At 33.4% G+C, this 21,990-nt stretch overlaps 1 protein-coding gene across 4 annotated transcripts in view; it reads right to left on the reverse strand.

Annotated features, from left to right (window-relative positions):
• COL4A5 (collagen type IV alpha 5 chain) overlaps positions 1-21,990 on the reverse strand; it is a 196,294-nt gene that overhangs the window by 37,774 nt on the left and 136,530 nt on the right. For 2 of the 4 annotated variants that reach the window (XM_032476034.1, XM_032476032.1), the window contains exons 30-37: positions 16,046-16,159; positions 12,719-12,727; positions 10,691-10,858; positions 9,728-9,817; positions 9,030-9,179; positions 7,546-7,644; positions 6,093-6,182; positions 5,514-5,653 (exon numbers count right to left, since the gene is read on the reverse strand). In XM_032476034.1, coding sequence (XP_032331925.1) covers positions 5,514-5,653; positions 6,093-6,182; positions 7,546-7,644; positions 9,030-9,179; positions 9,728-9,817; positions 10,691-10,858; positions 12,719-12,727; positions 16,046-16,159 — 860 coding nt within the window. The remainder of the gene's footprint in view (positions 1-5,513; positions 5,654-6,092; positions 6,183-7,545; positions 7,645-9,029; positions 9,180-9,727; positions 9,818-10,690; positions 10,859-12,718; positions 12,728-16,045; positions 16,160-21,990) is intronic. The other 2 variants (XM_032476035.1, XM_032476033.1) reach the window with 1 other exon arrangement.

The raw sequence follows: 21,990 nt of genomic DNA on the forward strand, positions 1-21,990 counted from the left end.
TTTTCTTTTTGCTGGTCTCTAGATATTTTCTAATTTCTTTTGTGATCTCATTTTTGTCCCACTGGTTGTTTAAGATTATCTTCTTTAATTTGTACATAATTGTGAATTTTCCAGTTTTTCTTCTGCTGTTGATTTCTAGTTTACATTCTATTGTAATTGGAATAAATACTTTGTATGGTTCCAGTATTTTAAAATTTATTAAGACTTATTTTGTGGCCTAACATATGATATGTTCTGAAGAATGTTTCTTGTGCACTTGAAAAAATGGATACTCTGCTGTTGTAGGATGGAATGATCTGTGTAGGTCTGTCAGGCCCAATGGATTCTGCTCATTTAAAAGTTGGTTTATTTGGTTTCTTATTGAATTTTAAGAGCTTATTAATATATTCTGAATATGAATCTCTTTTCTGATATATAATTTGCAAATATTTTCTCCCTTCCCATGCGCTGTCTTTTCACTGTCTTGAAGCTATTATTTGCAGCACAAAATATTAATGTAGTTCAGTATTTTTCCTTTGGTTGTTTGTGCTTTTGGTGTCATATCTAAGTAATTATTAACCTAACCCAAGGTCATGAAGATATATCACGTTTTCTTTTAAGATTTTCTGCTTGTCAATTTCAGCAAAAAAGTAATCTGGAATTATGGTAGGGATTGTTTTGAATCGTAGTATGATTAGATTTTAAGAAAGATCAATTATGCCACATTAAAAGAATGTTATAGATTCATACAGTTCTGCAGTCATCAAATTTAAGAGTTATAGAAATCTTAGATACCATCTAGTCCAGCTCTCAAAGACACATACTATATATAGAGTGCTTTATAATTTACAAAGTGTTCTTTTAATCCAATTGAAGCCTCAAAACAACTCTGTACAATAGGTGGGATAATTCTTTTTATTTACTGATGAAGATACAAAAGAATTAAGTGAATTACAAGGTCATGTAGACAGACTCAGGACTCAAACTTCTGCCTATTGATTCCCTGTCCAGAGTTGTCAATGTACCATATTAATTATGCTTTTTGACTAACAAGGACACTCTCTCATAAATTGTGTCGTTTGTAAACCAAACTACCATCTGACCTTTTACCACTATCCTTATTTCTTAACAACTTGTTAATTATACAATTTTTTTCCATGTATGACATCCCCCAATCATACTATTATATTTCCTGAAACTTTTATTCTACTCTTCCTTTATAATTATAGGCAGGCACTCCTCATCTTGCATAGTAGTATGGGACTATAAAAATGAAAATGCAAGATGAAACCATGTAAAGGGAGCTTCAACATCAATGGGAAAAATATGATTATTCCATGACCTTTAAAAGTTTTTCTCAAAACACTAAAATCCCTCTTCATATCAGTTATACATGTATAAAGTCATATGTTGATCATTTTGCCTTCACTAGCTTTCTTGGCTGAACATCTAAAGTCTCTCAAATTGTGGCACTGTCAACATTCCTAGAGTTGACTATTTTGTCTCTAACTCCATTTACATTAGATTTAAAATTTCGTTTCCAGTGTTAACATCTTTCATTTTTTTAAAACTGAACTTTCATCATCGTTGGTCAATTTTCTCTTTTGATTATCTATTTTTGTTAAATTTCGAGTTAGTTTATCAATAAGAGACAGAGGCAACACAACTACATGCTTTGCTGTCAAAGCATGACGGGAACAACAGATTCACAGCGACTAATCACTAACAGAATTTGATAGAAGTGAAATGATTGTTCACTGATCATGATGCACAGCAGTTATTAACACAGCGGCTCATGAACTGAAGAGCTAATATATCATGGTAACTTATGTTTGAACCATGTTGTAGTGGACTGATGTTATTTCACTAAATTGTGGTAACAAATTTATGCATATCAGAACTGTGCAAAGCAAGGACTGCCTGTGCCTACTAGAACTGAGAGATACAAATCTTATTTTTAAAATATATCACCATTTTAAGATAAAATAATACCATCTCAAAGAAACAACAGGATACTTCAAATACATGATTTCCTGGTTTTATCAGCTCTGCAAGTGTCCAAATTTTGTGTGGAATTTGTTTATTGAAATATTCTTGTAGGCTGCATAGACAAACTAAAAGTTAGCTTCTTGCTTCAAGAGGTGAATATACTGTGGACATTGCCCAATTGAAACATGTTTTTCTGCTGCTATTCATCACCATTTCAGAGATGAGTTATTATGGTTCCATTATATGAATGTTAAAATTCACTCAGTCTAGAAAAAAATATGTATGAAGAAATTTAGAAAATTAAAAAAATGGAATTTCAAATCAATGAGTAAAAATGAGGCTTATAACAAATGGATTTGGGTTATTTGGATAATTTACTTGGAAAAAATATAGTTTGTCACCTCACATAACATACAGAAAAAGTCAGATGGATTAAAGATGTAAATATAAAGAACAAAATCATGAAAGTACTGGAATAAAATACAAGGACTCTTTTCATAATCTTAGGATACACAGATCTTCATAACAATCAGAAAACTATGCTCCTGATCTTTTCTGTCATATCTGCTTCTCCCCAACATCTTCCCTATCTCAGTATATAGCAACTCCATTCTTGCAGTTGCTCAGGATAAAAACTTTTAGAGTCTCCTTTGACATCTCCTTCTCTCATATTCCATAGGCAAATCTCGCTGCCCTGACCTGGAAAATATATTCAAATTCTGACAGTTTCTTATCACTTACACTGCCACCACCCTGATCTAAGGCATCTAAGTCTGTATTATTTAAGTAGTGCCATAACTGGTCTTACTATTTTCACCATTATTCCTTTATGGTCTATTTCCAAATGAGAGCTGTGGTTTTTTTTTTTTAATTAAAGTATAATCATGTCACTCCTTCCAGTCACTCCTCATTTCACTCAAGAGTAAAAGTTCTTACTGTGATCTACAAGGCCCTAGATAATCCATCTGCCATTACCAATCTGATCTCTTCTCCTACTCAGTTTCACCTCAATACTTGGCTTAATCCATACTAGCCTCATTTATATTTCTCAAATATGTCAGAGTCCCACCTTGGGGTCTCTGAATCACTGCCTGAGGCCACGTGATCAACTGTTATCAGAGAAGCTTTTCATTACTAGCCTATTTCAAAATGTAACAATTCTCAACAATTCTTACCCCCAAGCCTTGCTTTATTTTTGCTATACCTTCTAACATACTATAAACTTATTTATTTTGTTTATTTTGTTCATTGACTAGCTGTAAGCTCCATGCAGGCAGTGAATTTGTTTTGTTCATGCTCTATTTCCAGCACCTAAAATAGTACCTGGCACATTGTACATACTGAATAGATATTTTTTGAATAAATGGATGAATGAATGAGTACAACATTCACTTTTGTCAAAATGTTAAACTTCTACGTGATGAAATGCACAGTAAACACTGTCACAAGACAAACAACAGACTTGGCGAAACTGTTTGCAACATATATAAGACACAGTAGATGCAGCTTCACTGTTTATAATGTATTTCTACAAATCAATTGGAAAGATATAAACAAATCCCTTAACAAACGAGGCAAAGAGTATGAACAGACAATTTGCAGAGACATACATATAATATCTTTACTTTGAATCAGGAAAATTCAAATTTAAACAATGATACACTATTTTTTATCCTTAGGTTGAAAAAATTAGAAAGATTGATAATACCCAATATTCATAAAATGAGGAAAAACTAGAAAATTTATTTTACTGATCAAGAGAGTATCAGGGAGTAGAGCTATTTAATTAGGAAAATTTGCCAGTAACTATCAATATTAAGAAGCCATATAGGGTGGGGGAGAGAATAGCTCACAGTGGTAGAGAGCATGCCTAGCATGCACAAGGTCCTGGGTTCAATCCCCAGTATCCTCTACAAATAAACAAAAAAACCTAATTACCTACCCCCACAAAAAAAAAAAAAAAAAAAAGAAAAGAAAAAAAAAGAGCGAGCAAGCGAGAGAAAGAAGGCATATATATGGTGGGTTCCAGCAACTCTACTCAGAATTTATTCTATGGCAACATTTACCAAATAATCTTACGATATGTATGTAAGATACAGATAAGAATACTCAGTGCAACATATGTTTGTAATCATGAAATTACAAAAACAACTTCAGTATTCATAATAGGTTAAATTATTTATGGTTAACCCACACAAAAAATACTATGAAAGTAAAAAAGAATGAGGCATATATTTATAGGCTAATAAAGAAAGTTTGCTAAAATTTACTAAGTTATGACTGCTAGGTCCAGAGCAGATATATTCTATGACTACATGTGCACAATGTATAGAAAACTCAAAATTCTGTGTGTGTATATACACATATACAGAGAGATAGATAAACAGTAGATAGACAGATAGATATAAAGAGAGAAAGAGAGAGAGAAAAAAAATACACGAGGGATTCAAATTTACACACCAACTATTAAAAGTGGATCTCTATGGGGAAGGGAATGGAATAAATAACACATGTTTTAAAGGAGATTTTCACTTTTACCCTTGATATGTCTGTGTTATTATTTTCAATAAAATATGTATTCATGTCTTACTGATAAAATTAAAATAGAATAGAAAAATCAAGATTCATTTCAATAAACTTTACACTGTCAATCTGCAAATAATATGCAGAAACTTCTCTTGATTACTTCTTACAATAAGTTGATTGGGCGATCAAACTATAGTCTTTTCGTATACTATTAAAGAGAAATTATCCTTAAAATATTATTCACTAAATTCTTATCTCATTAGAAATTTTCACTAATTCCACAGAAGTTGAGCAACACAATTCCTTTTCTAATACTCTCAAAGGGTTTGTGTTGTGACTCAATGATTAAACAATGCTATAAGACAAACAATTCACTGGGAGAGAATATTTGCAACATACATAATAGACAATGGATGCATCTCTGCTAGTTATAAAATACTTCAACAAATCAATATGAATTATTACCTTTTACATGGAGTTCAGCAGTTGTCAAATATTCGTGAGTTCAATGATTCTAAAACAAGTTCTAAATTTGGTTGCTTGAGAAACACCACCAAAGTTTTCACATTAACTATGGGCACAGAGGGATATGTAAAACTGTTTTCAGAGAAGTACCTCAGATACGCAGTTAAGAATACTGCTGCACATTCATTAATTTATAAATTCCTTTGCTTAGAAATCTCTTCAAATTAGTTAAAAATATTAGGACAAAGACGAACAACTCCATCACCAAAAAGGAAAAGAATAGCAAAACTAGGTAGAAATATGCCTTTGGTTTACTGAAATTTACTCAGAGGTTAAGACAGAGGGAAAATAAAGAAATCAGAAAGATTTTCCCCCTTTTTTGGACTGGCTACAAACCCTAAAACATATCTCCTTATAATATAAAAGAAAAGGAATCAATTTCTTGCCCAGAATACACCGTGTCATTCTATAGTTTGTTTAATGACGAATTAGAAATGAGCACAGTATTAAAGAAAAATCTCATCTGCTCGGGCATGTACCTAGAGTAGCATTACCTTTGGGCCAGGAAGACCTGGAAGACCAATGCCTGAAATACCAGGATCACCTTTTCCTCCTTTTTGTCCAGGTAATCCCGGGGAGCCAGGTTGTCCAGGAACTCCAGGAGGTCCAGGAGACCCTTTTGCACCCTGGGGGCCTATTAAAAACATGTAACATGTAGTATTTTACAAAATATTCTTTGTGGAATATATATGATACATATGAGCAAGCAAAAAGATTTTTAAAAAGAACTCTGCAAATTCTGATTTTACATAATAATGAGCTTTACAACCAGGATTCTGATTTTACATAATAATGAGCTTTACAACCAGGATTATATAAAAGCTTGTTTTTTAAGGAAGTTTAAGTGAAAAAGGGTACAGCTGGAGAAAAAAATAAGTCTGTGTATTCTTTCTAAAGTTCTGTCTTTTAATTCTCACTTCAAATATTTGTGCAATGAGAGAGTTCTACCCAATAACTGCCTTAGATATTGTCTCAATTTGATTTTATCAACATTAGCCTCTTTCTTGATAACAAAGATAGTGAACCATCTTCCATTAATGGAACTAAATATTTGGGAGATTTTCAGCACTCACCTGGAAAACCCATATCACCTATGCTCCCTTTAAGTCCAGGAGGTCCTGTAAGTCCTGGCTTCCCAGGGAGACCAGGGTCACCCTTGGGACCTAGAAAAGTCAAATTGGTAAAATTAAGGCAAGTCAGCAATATTGGGGTTTCCTAGTTTCCTGGAATGAGTTGTAATTAAAATGCAAGCATTGGATTGGATGGATCAGATCTTACTATATTAAGTTCCACAGATCTAAATCAGCATAAAACAGGCAAGAGTTACCTAAGAAATCTCCTTAGGAACACATTACAATATAATCATGGTAACAGAGGTCTCCTAATAAAAATTATTTTAAAAATGCAAAATTTCAACAGGATACCTTGTTTCTTGCCCTAAAACAATCTCAATCACCTGAAGTCTTACTTGTTGTATGTGTACCTTACTATATTTATCATAGATAAATCCAATATAATGAGACTCTTTTAAAAAGATTCAGAAGTGGCTTTCCCATGTAGAGCCTGACAATGCAAGACCAGGAAGAGAAAAGTGGTAATCTGTCAGGATATACCCTCAGTACAGTAGGCCAGAGACAGATAAGGGTTGATCGAGAGATACTGGATTATTCACTCCTATTAGTCATGGCTGTTGTGTTTACACATTCTTCCCAGAGCTTAGCTGTTTGAGCTCTGTTGTGTCACCTAGTTACTCTCCAAGGACCACAACGTTGCCTTAAATATTATTTTCTTGTATTTTTTTCTTTCACACTGACTTCTACCTTGGGGAAGATAATGCAGAATATGTGAAGGATAGAAAAGGAGAGAATTTCTCTTTCCAACTACATCAAGGTAATGTAGTAGAGAGTCCAGAGCAGAATAACTGATCTAAGGGGCTATTATTAAGATGGAGACAAGCTGCTCTTTATTCCTTAGGGACCCAACTAAAAGAAAATGGCTTAAGAAGCAGCAAGAAAATTTTATTAGAAATAAGAAAAATACCATATTGACTGTAAGAGTGATTAATCCTATAACAGATTACCAAGGTAGGTTGTGGAATTTTCATCCTTAGTTTTAAAAACAGAATTGGCAGCCATTTGTCTTACATGGTTTAATGACTGACTAGTCTGAAGACAAAGAACTGAAAAAGTTGAATTCTTTAGGCTCCTATAACTGTCTTATTTACATATGTTGCAATGTATATAAATAAAACACAGCACCTTACTTGGATGAACTTGTTTCTGTGTACGCACTGCTGTCACAAAAAGAAGAAACTAAGCAAAGCAAAATATTCTACAGATCTTGTCTGTTGACACTTGGCCTGAATGGCAACATTTTTGCTTAAAGGAAAGCTCAGTCTCAGCAGCTACCCAAGCATTGTGCCATGACCAGATCTAAAATACCATCACACATGATAAATGCATAATTACTTTGTTTCAGGGTTCAGGACTGGCCATCCAACTGCTACACGTAGTCTATCATATTTACCTGATGGTCCTGGTAATCCAGGTTGTCCACTCAGGCCAGGTTGCCCTGGGTCACCAGGCAAACCCTGGTAACCTTTTGGTCCTGAAACTCCAGGAATACCTTTCAAGGATGAGTATAAGAAAGACAAGTTAGGCTGGTATCATTAATCCATTAAATAAATTTGACAAAGCAAGGTACCCAATGAAATATGAGTGAAATACAGGAACCAGTGATATTCTGATATAGTCTGAACCAATAGCACTCTACTCACTGAAATCCCCCACTTTCCATTTAGCTACCATTAAGAAATTCAGAGCACTCAATAATTAAGTCACTTTCCTTTTTGGGTCTCAGTTTCTTACACTGTGAAATGAAGGAATTGGGGCAGAATATCTCCAACCTATTTCTTAGATTCTACAACTATCTTTGATAACCCTATACTAGAGGCAAATACACTTTACTGCCTCTATTTTGCAGAAGGCATAATGAAAAGAGAAGAGAAGTCTCGCAAGAAGTAAGTCAAGAAAGATATCTCATTTTAACAATAATAAAAAAAAAATAGGTGGCCTTGCCTCTTTCATGACCTTTCAAAACTGCAGTAATGTCTTAAAACTTTTTTTTTTTTTGAGGAGAAATCCCACCAAGTCCTGCTCACAGGGAAACATAACATCTGTGTACACACACCTACACACATGGGCTTACAACAGTAATGGTTATAACACAAAGGGAGCCACAAACTTTACTACAATCTGCAAATAAACATAGCTAGTTTTAAATTTCTATGTTGTTTAAAAAGCTATTCTGTATAGATTGGATTCTAAGTGCTTTATTTGCTGATTTGTGCTTATTCATATTTTCTGAAGTTTTGTTATGAATATGTTATACTTCTTTTTTAAAAAAGAACTTTTTATTTTAAAAATCAATGTTATATTTCATATCTTATTTGTTTCTAATAAAATAACTACAACACAGTTGTTCCCTAGACCTACTTTCAGTGACTTCTCCCAGGACTGAGCTTGACTGTTTATAGTCTAATAGACTATATAAGGTAGAATAACAAGGAACTGTACTTAAAAGCCATGTATGATATGGATATTAAGACACTATAGGGCAATTATGTACCACTCATCCCCATCTGGTTTCAAGGGGAAAAGAGTTTAAAGGACCAGCAAATTTCCCAAACACAGAAATGTTTTCCAAATAATTCTGGCTATATATTCTTTTTCTCTTGACCACATCCTATACTACTTTCTGGAAGGTCTGAAAGTGACTATTTTAAAATCTCATCGTTTGTGACAGGTAAACAACAACAAAGAAACTACTCAAAGAGAAGTTGACCAGTGAAACAGTACAAATCAGTGAAAATTAATTACTAAAACTTGATGTACCTGAATTAAATGTGCCCCTTGTTGGTGAATCCTGGATTACAAGTCACTTTTCATGCTATTAAAAATTAAACTTCACATATACTGGGAAATTCATTTATAAATAATGCATTCACTCACCTGGTAGGCCAGGGTCCCCTTTCTCTCCCTTTGAGCCCAGCAGATCTGGATCCATTGGTCCAGGAGGACCTGGAAGGCCAGGTTCTCCTTTACTACCTTTTTCTCCTGCAGGGCCAGGAAGTCCTGGTTGACCCTGCAAACCATCATCACCTAAAACCAACATGTGGGGGAAAGACACAGCAGATCAGATTCATCCAGCCAGGATTAACGCGTATAAAGATTATTCATATGTTACATAGTTGGGTAGGCCACTGACCATCAAAAACACTTGTGCACCATATTTACTTTCTACGAATAACTTGAATTCACACACACTTTTACACTCAAATAATAATCACTGTTTCTTCTGGGATTCTTTGACAAATATAATTAACTGGAAAAAATCAAAATCTGATCCCAATATTTTGTTATTTTGAGCTAAGCATTTACCATGTTTCATGGTATTCAAACTAAGCATGCCACCAAACTGAAAACAGAACCTACTTAAATGTCATGTTGCACAGAAACAAAATACAAGTAAGTGTTGCTCATTTTTAAAAATTAATTAATTTATTTATTTATTTCACCTTTACTCTGGTATGGTTCCCGTACAAGTGTTGCTCATTTTAAAGCAGTCAAATGAAAATATTTTGTATTGACATAAAGCAATATTTAATTTTCTCTCTTTCATGCATCTGCCAGCAAACCCTGAATATTACCTTTGAGACCAGGAATACCACTCCTGCCAGGAATTCCCAAAGGTCCTGGTGGTCCTGGAGGTCCCATCACACCCATTTCACCTTTGGTACCTTTGAAGAATATCAATAAGTAACTTTTACCTTTCCCTGATCTTGGGAAGATAAAAGATAAGTTTTAAGATGTCAACTGGAAAACTATTGAGAGTTGGAGGGAAGGCACTACGTTTTAGCCCTTTCCAACTACTGTAACCTTAGTGACCACTATTGCCTATTTCCCTGTGGTAGTTAATCTCTAAAGATGACCCCCAAATGAACCACACTTCCCAGTTCACAAAGCCTTGTGTAGTCTTCTCCCCTTGAATCCAGGAGGACTCCATGCCTCAGCCTTGACTAAGTAACACTGTATGATCCCCAAGGCTAGATCATAAGAAGTCTTGCAGCCTCCACCTTTGGCTCTTGGAACACTCACTTTTGGTTTGGGGGATTCTCTCTTTTGGAAGCCAGCTGCCCTGGAAGGAGAACCACTACCCTGACACTACCATAATGTGAGTAGCCAAAGCCATGTGAAGAGGCACTATGGATAATGAGATACCATGTGAAGAGGCCCAAGGAACAGTCAGGTGTCAAAGAAGTGCTATGTTGGAAGTAGATCCTTCACCCACAACCACTCCAGCTGGTGCCATGTGGATCAGAGATAAACGACCCTGTAAAGCCATCCCCTAATTCCTGACCCTTAAATTCTTGAGCAAAATAAAAAGGTTGATTTAAATTTTGAGGTCATTTGTTACACACAAATATATAACCAGAACTCTCAAAGAGAAAAAGTATAATGCAAATAGCAAAATGGGTTTCTTGCAATCAAAGACATTTGACATTTTTTACTTAAAGGATAGTGTCAATACAGAAAAGTACAAGAGAATAATGTACCAGTCATACTAGTTTTAATTTCCTGAATCCGAAACCAGAAAAGACGAAACAAATTACCTGGAAAGCCAGAGGCACCTGCTTTTCCTGGGAGCCCCGGTGGTCCTGGAGGTCCCATAGGACCTGGTGCTCCAGGGATCCCTGGACTGCCTCTCTCACCAGGAGGTCCTGGAACATCAAATCCAGGAGGCCCTGGATCCCCCTTCTCTCCTGGTATTCCATGCAAGCCTAGTTAATACAAATCATTATTAACAAGTATTGAAGCAGTTTTAAGAGATGAATCTGTTTATTTTTCTAGCAAACAAGTGATAGAATATTATATATAACAAACCCAACAGTGAGTTAGAGATACTCTTGGCATCATGTACACAAAACAATCTAACAATAAAAATGCTAGGATTTTTAAGCATATTTCTCTAAGAAAGTGCTTCTGAAATTATTTCAGGTGAAAGACCAATCTTTTCTTAATCCCTGGTCCATCACGGACTATTTTTTTTATTATAAAATACAATAAAAATTACTAGAAAACTAAAATAAAAAACTGAAGACATACAAAATACAATCTTACCTTTTGGTTATTATATTTAACAAATTACACTGTGAAATTGCTTTAAAAGTTTCTAACTGCTTACTCTCAATTTCTTCTAATTTCAATGCAGAGTGATAAAAAACAGTTTGTGATTCAACATTAGTCCATTGACCCCACTTGGATTTGCTAAAAGGTATGATGAATTACTGGGATATATTTCTATGATCCATAGAAGAGTAATTACTGAATAAGTCAATTACATGGGCCCTTTTGACTTTATTTTTGCTTTGTTTTACATGTTGTTTTAAAAATATATTACCATTAGCTTTTGTTGTTAACTTTTGTTTGTCAATAATCCAGCCAGGATTTTATAGAAAAAAGTATGACATTGCAAAAATATTTAGCCTTATTAAATTTTTATAAGACTGCAATACTCCAAAAATCAGGTGGTTAAAACAGAAGGCTTAGTGAAAAGAATTATATTACAAACATGGCGCAAGTTCCCACTCCAATACTTACCAGCTACGTGACTTAGTGAGTCACTCAATGTTGTTGGTTCTCATTTGTTAAATAGGGATACACTTTAACTGACTGGAAGTTAAGGGATGAAACAGGTGACTATTCTAAGCATCCCTTCAACAATAAGACCTAGTTTTATTGTTGAAGATTCACAGGCTATTATTTTTATAAGAGAGCAAGATGCTGGTATTTTAAGATTTGTTTGATAGCATATATTAGCATGTCCTTAAACTGATAAAATTCACTTTAAAGATTAGAGAATTCCATTTAGTTGGTACAGTAGTGATGGTTCCAATGCTGTCATTTCATAGTAAAATACTATAAAAAGGGGAGAGAGATTTTATATTATTATATTTATGAAGTATGATGAGATACCTAATAATGAGTACTATTATAGCTCTATATGGATCACTACCTATTGTTATATTCAGTCCAAGTAGTTTTTTAATAGCTGAGTTTTCAAGATAACTAATTTGTCCTTTGAAATATCCTCTAAGAGGTCAGCTGTACAAGATATGAAAAGAAACCAAAGAGTTCAATCTGGAGAAATCTTATTTGTTTTCCATGTGTAAAGCTTTAAGATGTGGCTTTTGGGGAAAAAAAGATGAATAAAGTTTCAGGATATAACATATAACATGGTGATTATCATAGATAATACTGTATAACATAATTGGTTTGCTATTAGAGTAGAACTCAAGGGTTTTCACATACAAAAAGAGATAAATATGTGAGGTGATGGATGTGTTAACTCAATTGTGGATATCCTTTCACAATGTATATGTATAGCATCATCACAGTGTACCCTTGAAATATATTACAATTCTAATTGTCAGTTATACTTCAATAAAGCTCAAAAAATAATAAAACAAAGGAAAAAATCCTATTTATAGTTTCTCAGAACTATTTTCATGTAATATCTCTTGCATTTTTTAAGATGATTCTATTTGGATGATTTCCTTCTACTATTTGCTCTAAGTATAATACATTCTCAATATTAAAAAAAGAAAAAAGATATGGCTTTTGAGAAAGAACTACAGTACCTGGGAGACCTGAAGTTCAAGAGGCAGGAAGTTACAGTTCAGCAGCAAGATGAGCCACCCAAGCAGAAGCAAGTTGCAAAAAGATTCATTAGGTTAGGAAACAAAACTAACATGTAAAGATTAGAACAAAAAAGTCTACAAATAGAAGTTATTAGATATTGATTCACTACTATCATATATTAGTAATGAGTAAAGAAACTTATTTTAGGCATTTGCTTAGATGCTCATATAACATATACTGTAAAGAAATGTGTTTGCCAACAGAGATACAATAAAACATTTACATTCACAAAAAGTAATACTCTTTGATGGAGATGAGCTTTATACTCTTGTTTATCTCTGATCTTTATATTGCTTTGAATAATCACTTCAGGATGTAAACTCTTAAAGGTTAGTTAGAATTTAATAATTATCTTGAGTTTATACTATAACAGGTTTAGGAGCAGATAACTCAATAATTATTAGTTGATAACTATGATTAAGCAACCTACAGGTACTAGGCAAATATTTCTTTCTTCATTGTTATTAGTAGTACTAGTAACAGAGATTATGCTGTACTTTTCACGGCATAGATCCAGGATGAAGAAAGGCAGTCTAAATTCAAAAGTTCTGCTGAATCTCCTTATACAATAACAGGAATTATATGGATATATCTATAGAGGTTAAGTGCATTAGAGGTGTAAGTGCTTTAAATTTATTGGCAGCCAAAGGGAACCAGCTAATGGAAAAAAGCAGAAAATTTCAAATTTGAAAAACATGCATTATCTGTGAAAACTTAACACACACACACACACACACACACACACACACCCTGCCCAAGGGTTTAATAGCTAAAAAGTTAGAAAACTACAATGTACTCTTCTTCATTTATGAAAATAACATGACTAATTCCTTATGTCTTTGATTCACATTAGTGGTGATAAGCTTGAGCTGATTCAGCCATGCACATGTTCCTGAGATCAGGCAAATGTTAACAGCACATTTGGCTCAGGCTATAGTATATCTTTGGACATGGAATTGAGTATATTTAACTGACCTCTAAAAGATTCACTGAAGCAGTGATCTTCTAGCTAATGACCAGACCAAATAACAAGAATCAACAACTTCCATTTCTGCCTGGGTCACTAAGGCATGGGATGAAAAGCATTTTGCTTCTTGTACCTTGGCATTTCTTACTTTTATTTCCCTGCTGTCAAATGAGGAACTGATAATCAACAGGTCTTTAACTTACAAGCATGCATTAAACTGTACAGCCTGCTTTGGAAAAGGGAATGATAAACAGTAAAGCTTAATTAAATAATAGCAGAAAAACAGCAAACTGTGAACATTTCACACTGAAGAGGTGACAACATAGAACGCTTTGCATTAAGTTTTCTATCGCAAAATGAAACACAGCAAGTATATTAAATAAGCTTCTTCTTATAAAAAATTGGTAGTTAGAATTTCAACTACACACCATAAGTCAGGTGTATCAAGATATTAGTAGTAGCCTTGCTGATCATCTGGTTATTGAGATGTATAAACATAAATGGTATTTTTGAAATGGGCTAAGATAATATTTTGTTTTAGTGACATACATAAAAATTTACTTTAAAAGTGAGTATATGTTGTTATTATCAAATATAAAATGTGGTCAGTCCTATGGTAAAAAAAATTGTGATATGAGAACATTTTTATATTAATAAGAATGTATTCAATACATTTTCATGCCAATTGCTGTTAACTTCATTTGCTTGTTGAACCAAATTCAAGTTAAGATGTCGAATTCTATGGCAAAGTATATATTTAAAGAAAAAAGAGATGAGATTAAATTCAGCACTATTACTTTACCCCTGTCCATCCTATGTAGACTTTATAAATTTAGCTATATATCCATCAGTTAGAAAGAGAGAGAACATTATATAAATGAAACATTGTATAGTATTAGTTAAATTTGAAAAAGCATAAAAGTACAAATAAATGCATTTTTATCTTGCTCAGATTGGTATTAACAGTGGTCTCTTTCTATTCTTGCTCAGTTGTGATTTAAGAATTCAAAATGCTTCCAAAACCTTCTGCAATTTTGGGAAATAAAAGAGATAACAACACAACAGAAATGATAAATTCATTTCAGCCCCTTTGTGGAACAGCAGGCCAAAGCTATAATTCCCATATCTAAAAATTAATTGTTTTTTCTCAACATCCCTTTGCCACACTAGCTGGACAGATGGTTTTCTCATGAATGTTGAAGCAGCTACTTTTTAACAAGCTGGTTCAAAGCAACACTGTAAGTTTTCTTATTTTTAAATCAGTAGTGACATGTTATGGGCCATTTAAAAAGGTACAATGTGCCATAAAATAACTTTAAAACAGACATAAGCAAAAAGTAACCTTTACATTTCAGGCTTTTTTTATACATTGTTAACCAGTGTTTCTAGATTTTTTAGCATAACTAACAAAATACTTTTTGGCATTTAAGGTCAGAAAATATATTCAGTTGTTTCAAAGACAATGTATATACATCTGAACATCGTGTTTAAGTCATGTGATATACTAAATGTGAATTAAGGAATGATTAAATGTTTCATATTTGTTGTAACATTATAAATTATTACAGTGCTTTACAATAACATAATGTTGGCCCAAGCGTGGCCCTTACTATGCCTGCCTAGATTAAGATTAAAAGAATTCACATTACCAGATGGCTCAGAATCCACAAACTTGAGTAAGCTCTCACACAAATGTGGAGGAACCACATGATTCTCTATTAGGTTACAAGCTGACAAAACTTTTTTGAGTATTCATATTAAAAAACCTTAGAGCTTATGAGTTGAAAAGTAATTGCTGATTTAGGGACAAAAGAGGATAAAATTCAACTCAATTCACTTGTTTTATTTAAAAAATGAGAATACGTAAAATATTTTTAACAGAATTTTTTTAATCCTAGTTCTCATGTTCTAAGCACTGTTAAGAGGTTCCAGAGACAAGGGTATATTAACGCCATCTAGCTACTCAGGTCTGAAATGATTGGCACTACAAGTTCTTAGTTCTAGGATTCCCAGGCTATGACTAGCTCTATGATTATAAGCCATGGCAACATACTGCAATTGTTAAACAGCATTATTGTTAACAGATACATTTTAAATGATGAGGCAGGACAAATATCAGGGATTAAGGAGCTCTTATGCTGTGACCTGTACTCTTTCACTTTTATATAATTATACAAGTAGACATGTTACCTCTCAAATCTGCTTTCTGGAAGACTGTTAAATAGGTTATACTCTATTGAGGAGCTAACCAAACTCCACCTAATGAGTGCTAGAAAATGCACATTTACTCCAGTCTTACCAGGTTGGCCTATTGGTCCAGGAATCCCTGGTGGCCCTGGTGGTCCCTGAACACCTGTTCCTGGCAGCCCAGGAGGTCCCATTGGCCCAGGTTGTCCACTTGGTCCAATGTCACCTTCAAGAAATAAATATAGTTTAGATATTAAAAACAACAGCTGAGTCACTAGTCCTTAGGAACCAAAATACCCAAGTGGAAAGGTACATTACATTAATCAGAGATCTTAAAAAGTTATCTATTCACTGAAGAAGAAAAGCATGCACAACTACTCAGAGCAGATGATAGAGAATCCATTAAAGTTAGACTTGTAATTTAACTTATGCTGAGCACTCAACTTTAGTACTTAAATCAACCTCACAGAATTTTACAAAAGATTAAAAACCATACATTTCTTTTACTTGCAACTTATCTTGGGCAAGTATCTATTTATAAATTTTAAAAGTATTTCAAATTATCTTTTCTTAGTGTAAATAGTCTTAAACATCTTTCTATCAACTAACCTGGGCCCATGGCACATAAACATGCTCAGGCCTCTCCTATCATCAGTAAAACATCTTTGACCTTAGAAATCTTACTGTCTATCTCTGTATCTTTTGTCTGTCCCTCACACCTTTTAAAATTTTATATAAACTAAAATTCACTCTTTTTAATGTACACTTTGATGTATTTTGACAAACATATATAGTCATATAATCACAACCAAAATCAACATATATAGAAGATACAGTTACAGTTCCATCAATCCAAAAGTCTCCCTGTGCCTGGTTGTAGTCAACTCCTCCCTACACCTCAGTTCCCTGGCAACCACTGATCCACTTTATGTCTCATAATTTTCTTTCCAACATGTTTTAAATATCCGATCATACATTATATAGCCTTTTGAGTATGTCTTCTTTGTCTTAACATAATGCATTGAGATTCACCCATGTTGTTGCATTTATCAATAGCTTGTTACTTTTTATTGCTGGATAGCATTCCATTATGTGAATATGCTACAATTTGTTCATATATTTACCAGTTGAAGGACATTCCAGCCTTTTCCAATTCTTGGTGATTATGAATAAAGCTGTTATAAACACTGATTTATAGGTTTTTGTGTGGAGATTCACATTTTTCTTGGATAAATAACAAGGAGTGGGATTGCTGAGTCACGTGGTAACAGTATGTTTAACTATATGTGAAATTTTCAAACTGTTTTTCAAAGTGGCTGTACCATTTTGCATTCTAACTAGCAATGTGTGAAAGTTCTAGTTACTCTGCATCCTTGGCAGCACTTAGTATTGTCACTTTTCCTTCTGTTTTGAAGTCTATTCTGATAGGATAGGAAGTGATATCTCGTTGCAGTTTTAACTTGCATTTCCTAGGTGACTAATTAAGAATCTTTATACCTGCTTATCAGCCATTCAGACATCTGCTTTGGTGAAAAATCTGTTTAAAACTTTTGTCCATATTTCCAATTATATTCTTTAAATTTGTTTATTTATTATTAACTTTTGAGAGTTTATATATTCTGGTTAGAAGTCCTTTGTCAGATAAATGATATAAAACAATGTTATTCTTTTATGGATTGTTCCTTTGGTGTTGTATCTAACAACTCTTCCCTATGGATCACAGAGATTTCCTCTTATGCTTTTGTCTAAAAAAAGGGACAATACAATACTCCCTGTGGGCTAAATTTGACCTGTTGGCTGGTTTTTTAATTGCCTGTGAGCTAAGAACGGTATCTATATTTTTAAAGGTTGTAAAAGAGAGAGATAGAAAAAAAGATCATGTGACAGAAACCACAGGTGGCCCTCAAAGACTAAAATATTTACTACCTGGCCCTTTATAGAAAATCTTTGCCTGCCTCTGTTCTAAAATTTTTATCACTTTCGGTGTTTTTTTTGTACAAGGTATGTATGAAGTATGGACCAAGGATCATCTTTCTGTTTTGTTTTACATATGGATGCCCAGTTAATTTGGCACTATTTGTTAAAAGATTATTTTTTTTAATTGAAATTGCCCTTGCAACTTTGTAAAAAATCAAATTGTGCAGGTCTCTTTTTTGGACTCCCTGTTATGTTCCATTAATCTATGTGTCTATAATTTCACATATACGACACTATCTTAATTACTGCGTCTTTATATTGAGTTTTGAAATTAAATACTATGAATCGTTCAACTCTGTACTCCTTTTTCAAATTATTTTTCTACGTAAAAAATCATGTTATATATGAATTACAACAATTTTATTTCTGCCTTTCCATTCTGTACGCCTCTTCTTTTTCTTGCCTTACAGCACCTTCATTGCCTTATAGGACTTCCAGGACAGTAATGGAAAGGAGTGGTAAGAAAGGACATCTTTGTGTTGTTTCATATCTTTCAAGAAAATCAGTCTTTCAGCACTAAATATAATCAATCAAGTTTTTGTAAATGTCCTTTATTAAGCTAAGGAAGTTTCCTTTTATTTCTAATTTCCTGGGAGTATTTTTTCAGAATGAATGTTGAATTTTGGCAAATAATTTTCAACATCTACTGAGATGATAATCTAGTTTTTCTTCTTCAGACTGCTGATATAGCAAATTACATTGGATTTCAAATCAGCCTTGTATTCTGAAAATAAACTTTTTTATATATTGCTGAAATTCATTTGCTATTTTTTTTTTGAGTATTTTTACATCTATGTTCACGAGAGATACTGGTCTGTAGTTTTCTTATGTCTTTGCCTGGTTTTGACATCAGGGTAATGCTGGCCTCTTACAATAGTTGGAATCTTCTATTTTGGGGAAGAGACTGTGTGGAACTGGTGTTATTGCTTCTTTAAATGTTTGTTAGAATTTACCAGTGATGCCATCTGGACCTGTAGTTTTCTTTGTTTATAAGATTTTAACTACAAAATCAGTTTCTTTAATAAATATCTGGATTATCTATTTCTTCTTCAGTTAGTTTCAATAGTTTGTATCTATTAGGAAATTCATCCATTTCATCTAAGTTGTCAGATTTATGGTCATACAGTTGTTTCTCCATACTCACCTATTAGTGTTTCAATACCTGTAGGATCTGTAATGATGATCCCCTCTTTTATTCCTAATATTGATAATATGTGTCTCTTCCCTTTTTTCCTGGTTGGCCTGGCTAGAGGTGTATCCAATTTGTTGATCTTTTCAAAGAAACTAATTTGGTCTCAGAGGATTTTCTATTGTTTGTCAGTTTTCAATGTCATTAATATCTGTTCTTATTGATATTTTGCTCTATCTTTTGATTGCCTTCTTTTTACTTCACTTTCCTTGTCTAATTTCTTAAGGTAAAAAGTTAGATAATTTATTTGAGATTGTTCTTTTTTCTAATAATAGCTTTTCACATATGATTTTTCTTCCAATTGCTTCTATATCTGCAGCCTATACATTTTGATATGTTTTATTTTCATTTTTGTTTACTTCAAAACACTTTCTAGCTTTCCTGGTGATTTCCCCTTTGATCCATGAGTTATTTAGAAGTGTTTTGGTTATTTTTCATGTATGTCAGAATTTTCCCAGATAGCTTCCTATACTGATTTCTTGTTAAATCTGTTATGGTAAGAGAATCTGCTGTGTGATTTCAATACTATTTAATTAGCCAAAATTTTTTAGGGCCCAGATTATGATGTATCATGGTGAATGTTCCATGTGCACTTGAAAAGACTATGTTTTTGGCTCTTGTTGTGTATAATGTTCTATAACTGTCAATGTTGAAGAGTTATGCTGAAGAGAAAATCCTGACACTGCTCTGCTGGAATACTGTACATCCTATCCTTGCATTCTTCTAAATGAAGCCAGTGCCAAGTATGGCCCATGGTAGTTGATGAAAAGTCTAGCTGGACTGAAGACAACCTGATGTTGGGCATTACAATATCCTAATTTTGTATTTATAATTTTGTACTTTTATTAAATCTTTATTAAAGAGAACTATCAAAGTTGGTGTCAAAAAAACCTACTTTTCCCTGTTTTCCACATTTCCTCATAATATTTAAATTTTTTATTTTCATGTTTATTATTTTAATTCCTTTTTAAAAATATATTTTGCATTGGAGATTCATTTAGTTGTGACCATTTACTCAATGCCATTTTTAAAGAATCTATTCTTTCCCTCCTGGTTAATGATGGTATTTCTGTGAAATACCAGATTTATGTATATATATGAGAATGTTTCTGAACTCTTTCTACCATGTTGGTCTACTTGTCTGTTCCAGCACTGGTTCACAAAGTATAATTACCATGATTTTGTAATATGTTCTAGTATGTTTGCTAAATATTAAGTGTCAGAATCAGTTATATCAAGTCCAAAAAAAATTCGTACTTGAATTTTCATTGAAAATGCATTATATACACAGACAAATCTGGGGAGAGTTGACATCATTGAGTCTTCCCATCTACACATATGATTTATCAACTAATTAATTCTACCGTTTTTCAAATTGTTAATAACAGTGTTCTAATTTTTCCACAAATACATTAGGCACATTTCATTTTATTAATTTATAGATATGACATTGATTTTTTGCAAATTATATTTTATTTGTTATTTCTTTCAATATTTGTAAACACACCATTCTATTTGTCACAATGATACTTTTTCACATTATTTCTGCTACCTGGAACATCCTTCCCTGAAGATTCAGTTCAAATGTCACCTCCTACATGAAGCCTCCCCACGGTACTTTAGATGAAGGCCCTGAACAAAAGTAACATATGAGGTAAATTAAATGCTTCTAAAATCATCCTTTTTTTTCTTTTTTGTTTAATGATTCTAATGTTCAATCTTAAGCACATTTCCTTCCTCATATTAGTGGTTTCCTGATGGATATTAGCCTTCTTAATTCCTTATTGGTCACTATGTTGCCTTGAAAATGTTTTATCAATCTCTCTTACACTTTAGTTACAAAGTTCTCATACCCAGCCACTGGTATAAGTGCATATGGTTGGGTGAACTTTTACTGTGATCTGATTGCTAAATTTTGACTGTGGTTTATTGGTCCAAAACATTAGTGATATGAATTCATAAAAGTACCCTATTGAGATAACTGGTATCGTAGTGATGCCACCTAGATTTTTTTTATAGTAGAGAACAATCTGAGCTCTTCAAGAGCAGAGTACATGCCTTTGTGGTTCTAGTGATTCAAGTAGTAACTGGCATAAAATAGAAATACAACAAATGTTTAAGAAATGAAGGAATTCCATGGCAGAAAATCCCAAATTCTTTTTCTTTTAGCACCTTAGGAACAATACTGGGGTTTTAATATTTGAGAATGATTTCCATTAGGATATGGGGATCCTATATTTCCTTTCACAGGTTAAGCAAATGTGTGATAAAGAGTTGATGTTAAAAACAGGCTTCAACCCTCTTCCTTCCCAAACCTCTGTCTCAAGGATATTTTTGTAAACAAAGTATAATAAGTGAGTAATTTCCACATGGAAACTATTTGCCATGTAACTTATCATTTGGAATGTGTCTATCTGCAAGTTTTGGGGTCATAGGTCCAAGATATCCCCCATGGAGATAACTGATGGGAAACGACAGTTTATAGCTGGCCATAATTGTTTACTTGACTACAGAAAGGTATTTTTAAAGGAGCTTATCTGAGAAGAATTTGTATCGGGCTAGTTCGGGGCTTTTGCTGGCAGAATATAGCCTGGTTAAATTGGGCTATGATGTCTCATTGCTTTAATGGGAATCAATCCAACATGTTTCAGGAGTATGGGGCTGATCAAATTATCCTCTGGGGGCCAAAACGTTGACCAGGAGAGTCTACTTCCCTGCAAACCAGAAAGGAAAAAACAAAAACAACTGCCAAACCAGCTATTCATATATATATATATATATATATATATATATATATATATGGAGGAATCAAAATCAAGGGGATAGAAGAAACCAGTAAAGACATGAGCAAAGGACATGAGCAGTTTACAGGAAAAAATATTTATATCCCT

The sequence above is a fragment of the Camelus ferus genome, chromosome X, assembly GCF_009834535.1.
Source record: "Camelus ferus isolate YT-003-E chromosome X, BCGSAC_Cfer_1.0, whole genome shotgun sequence".
Lineage (NCBI taxonomy): Eukaryota > Metazoa > Chordata > Mammalia > Artiodactyla > Camelidae > Camelus > Camelus ferus.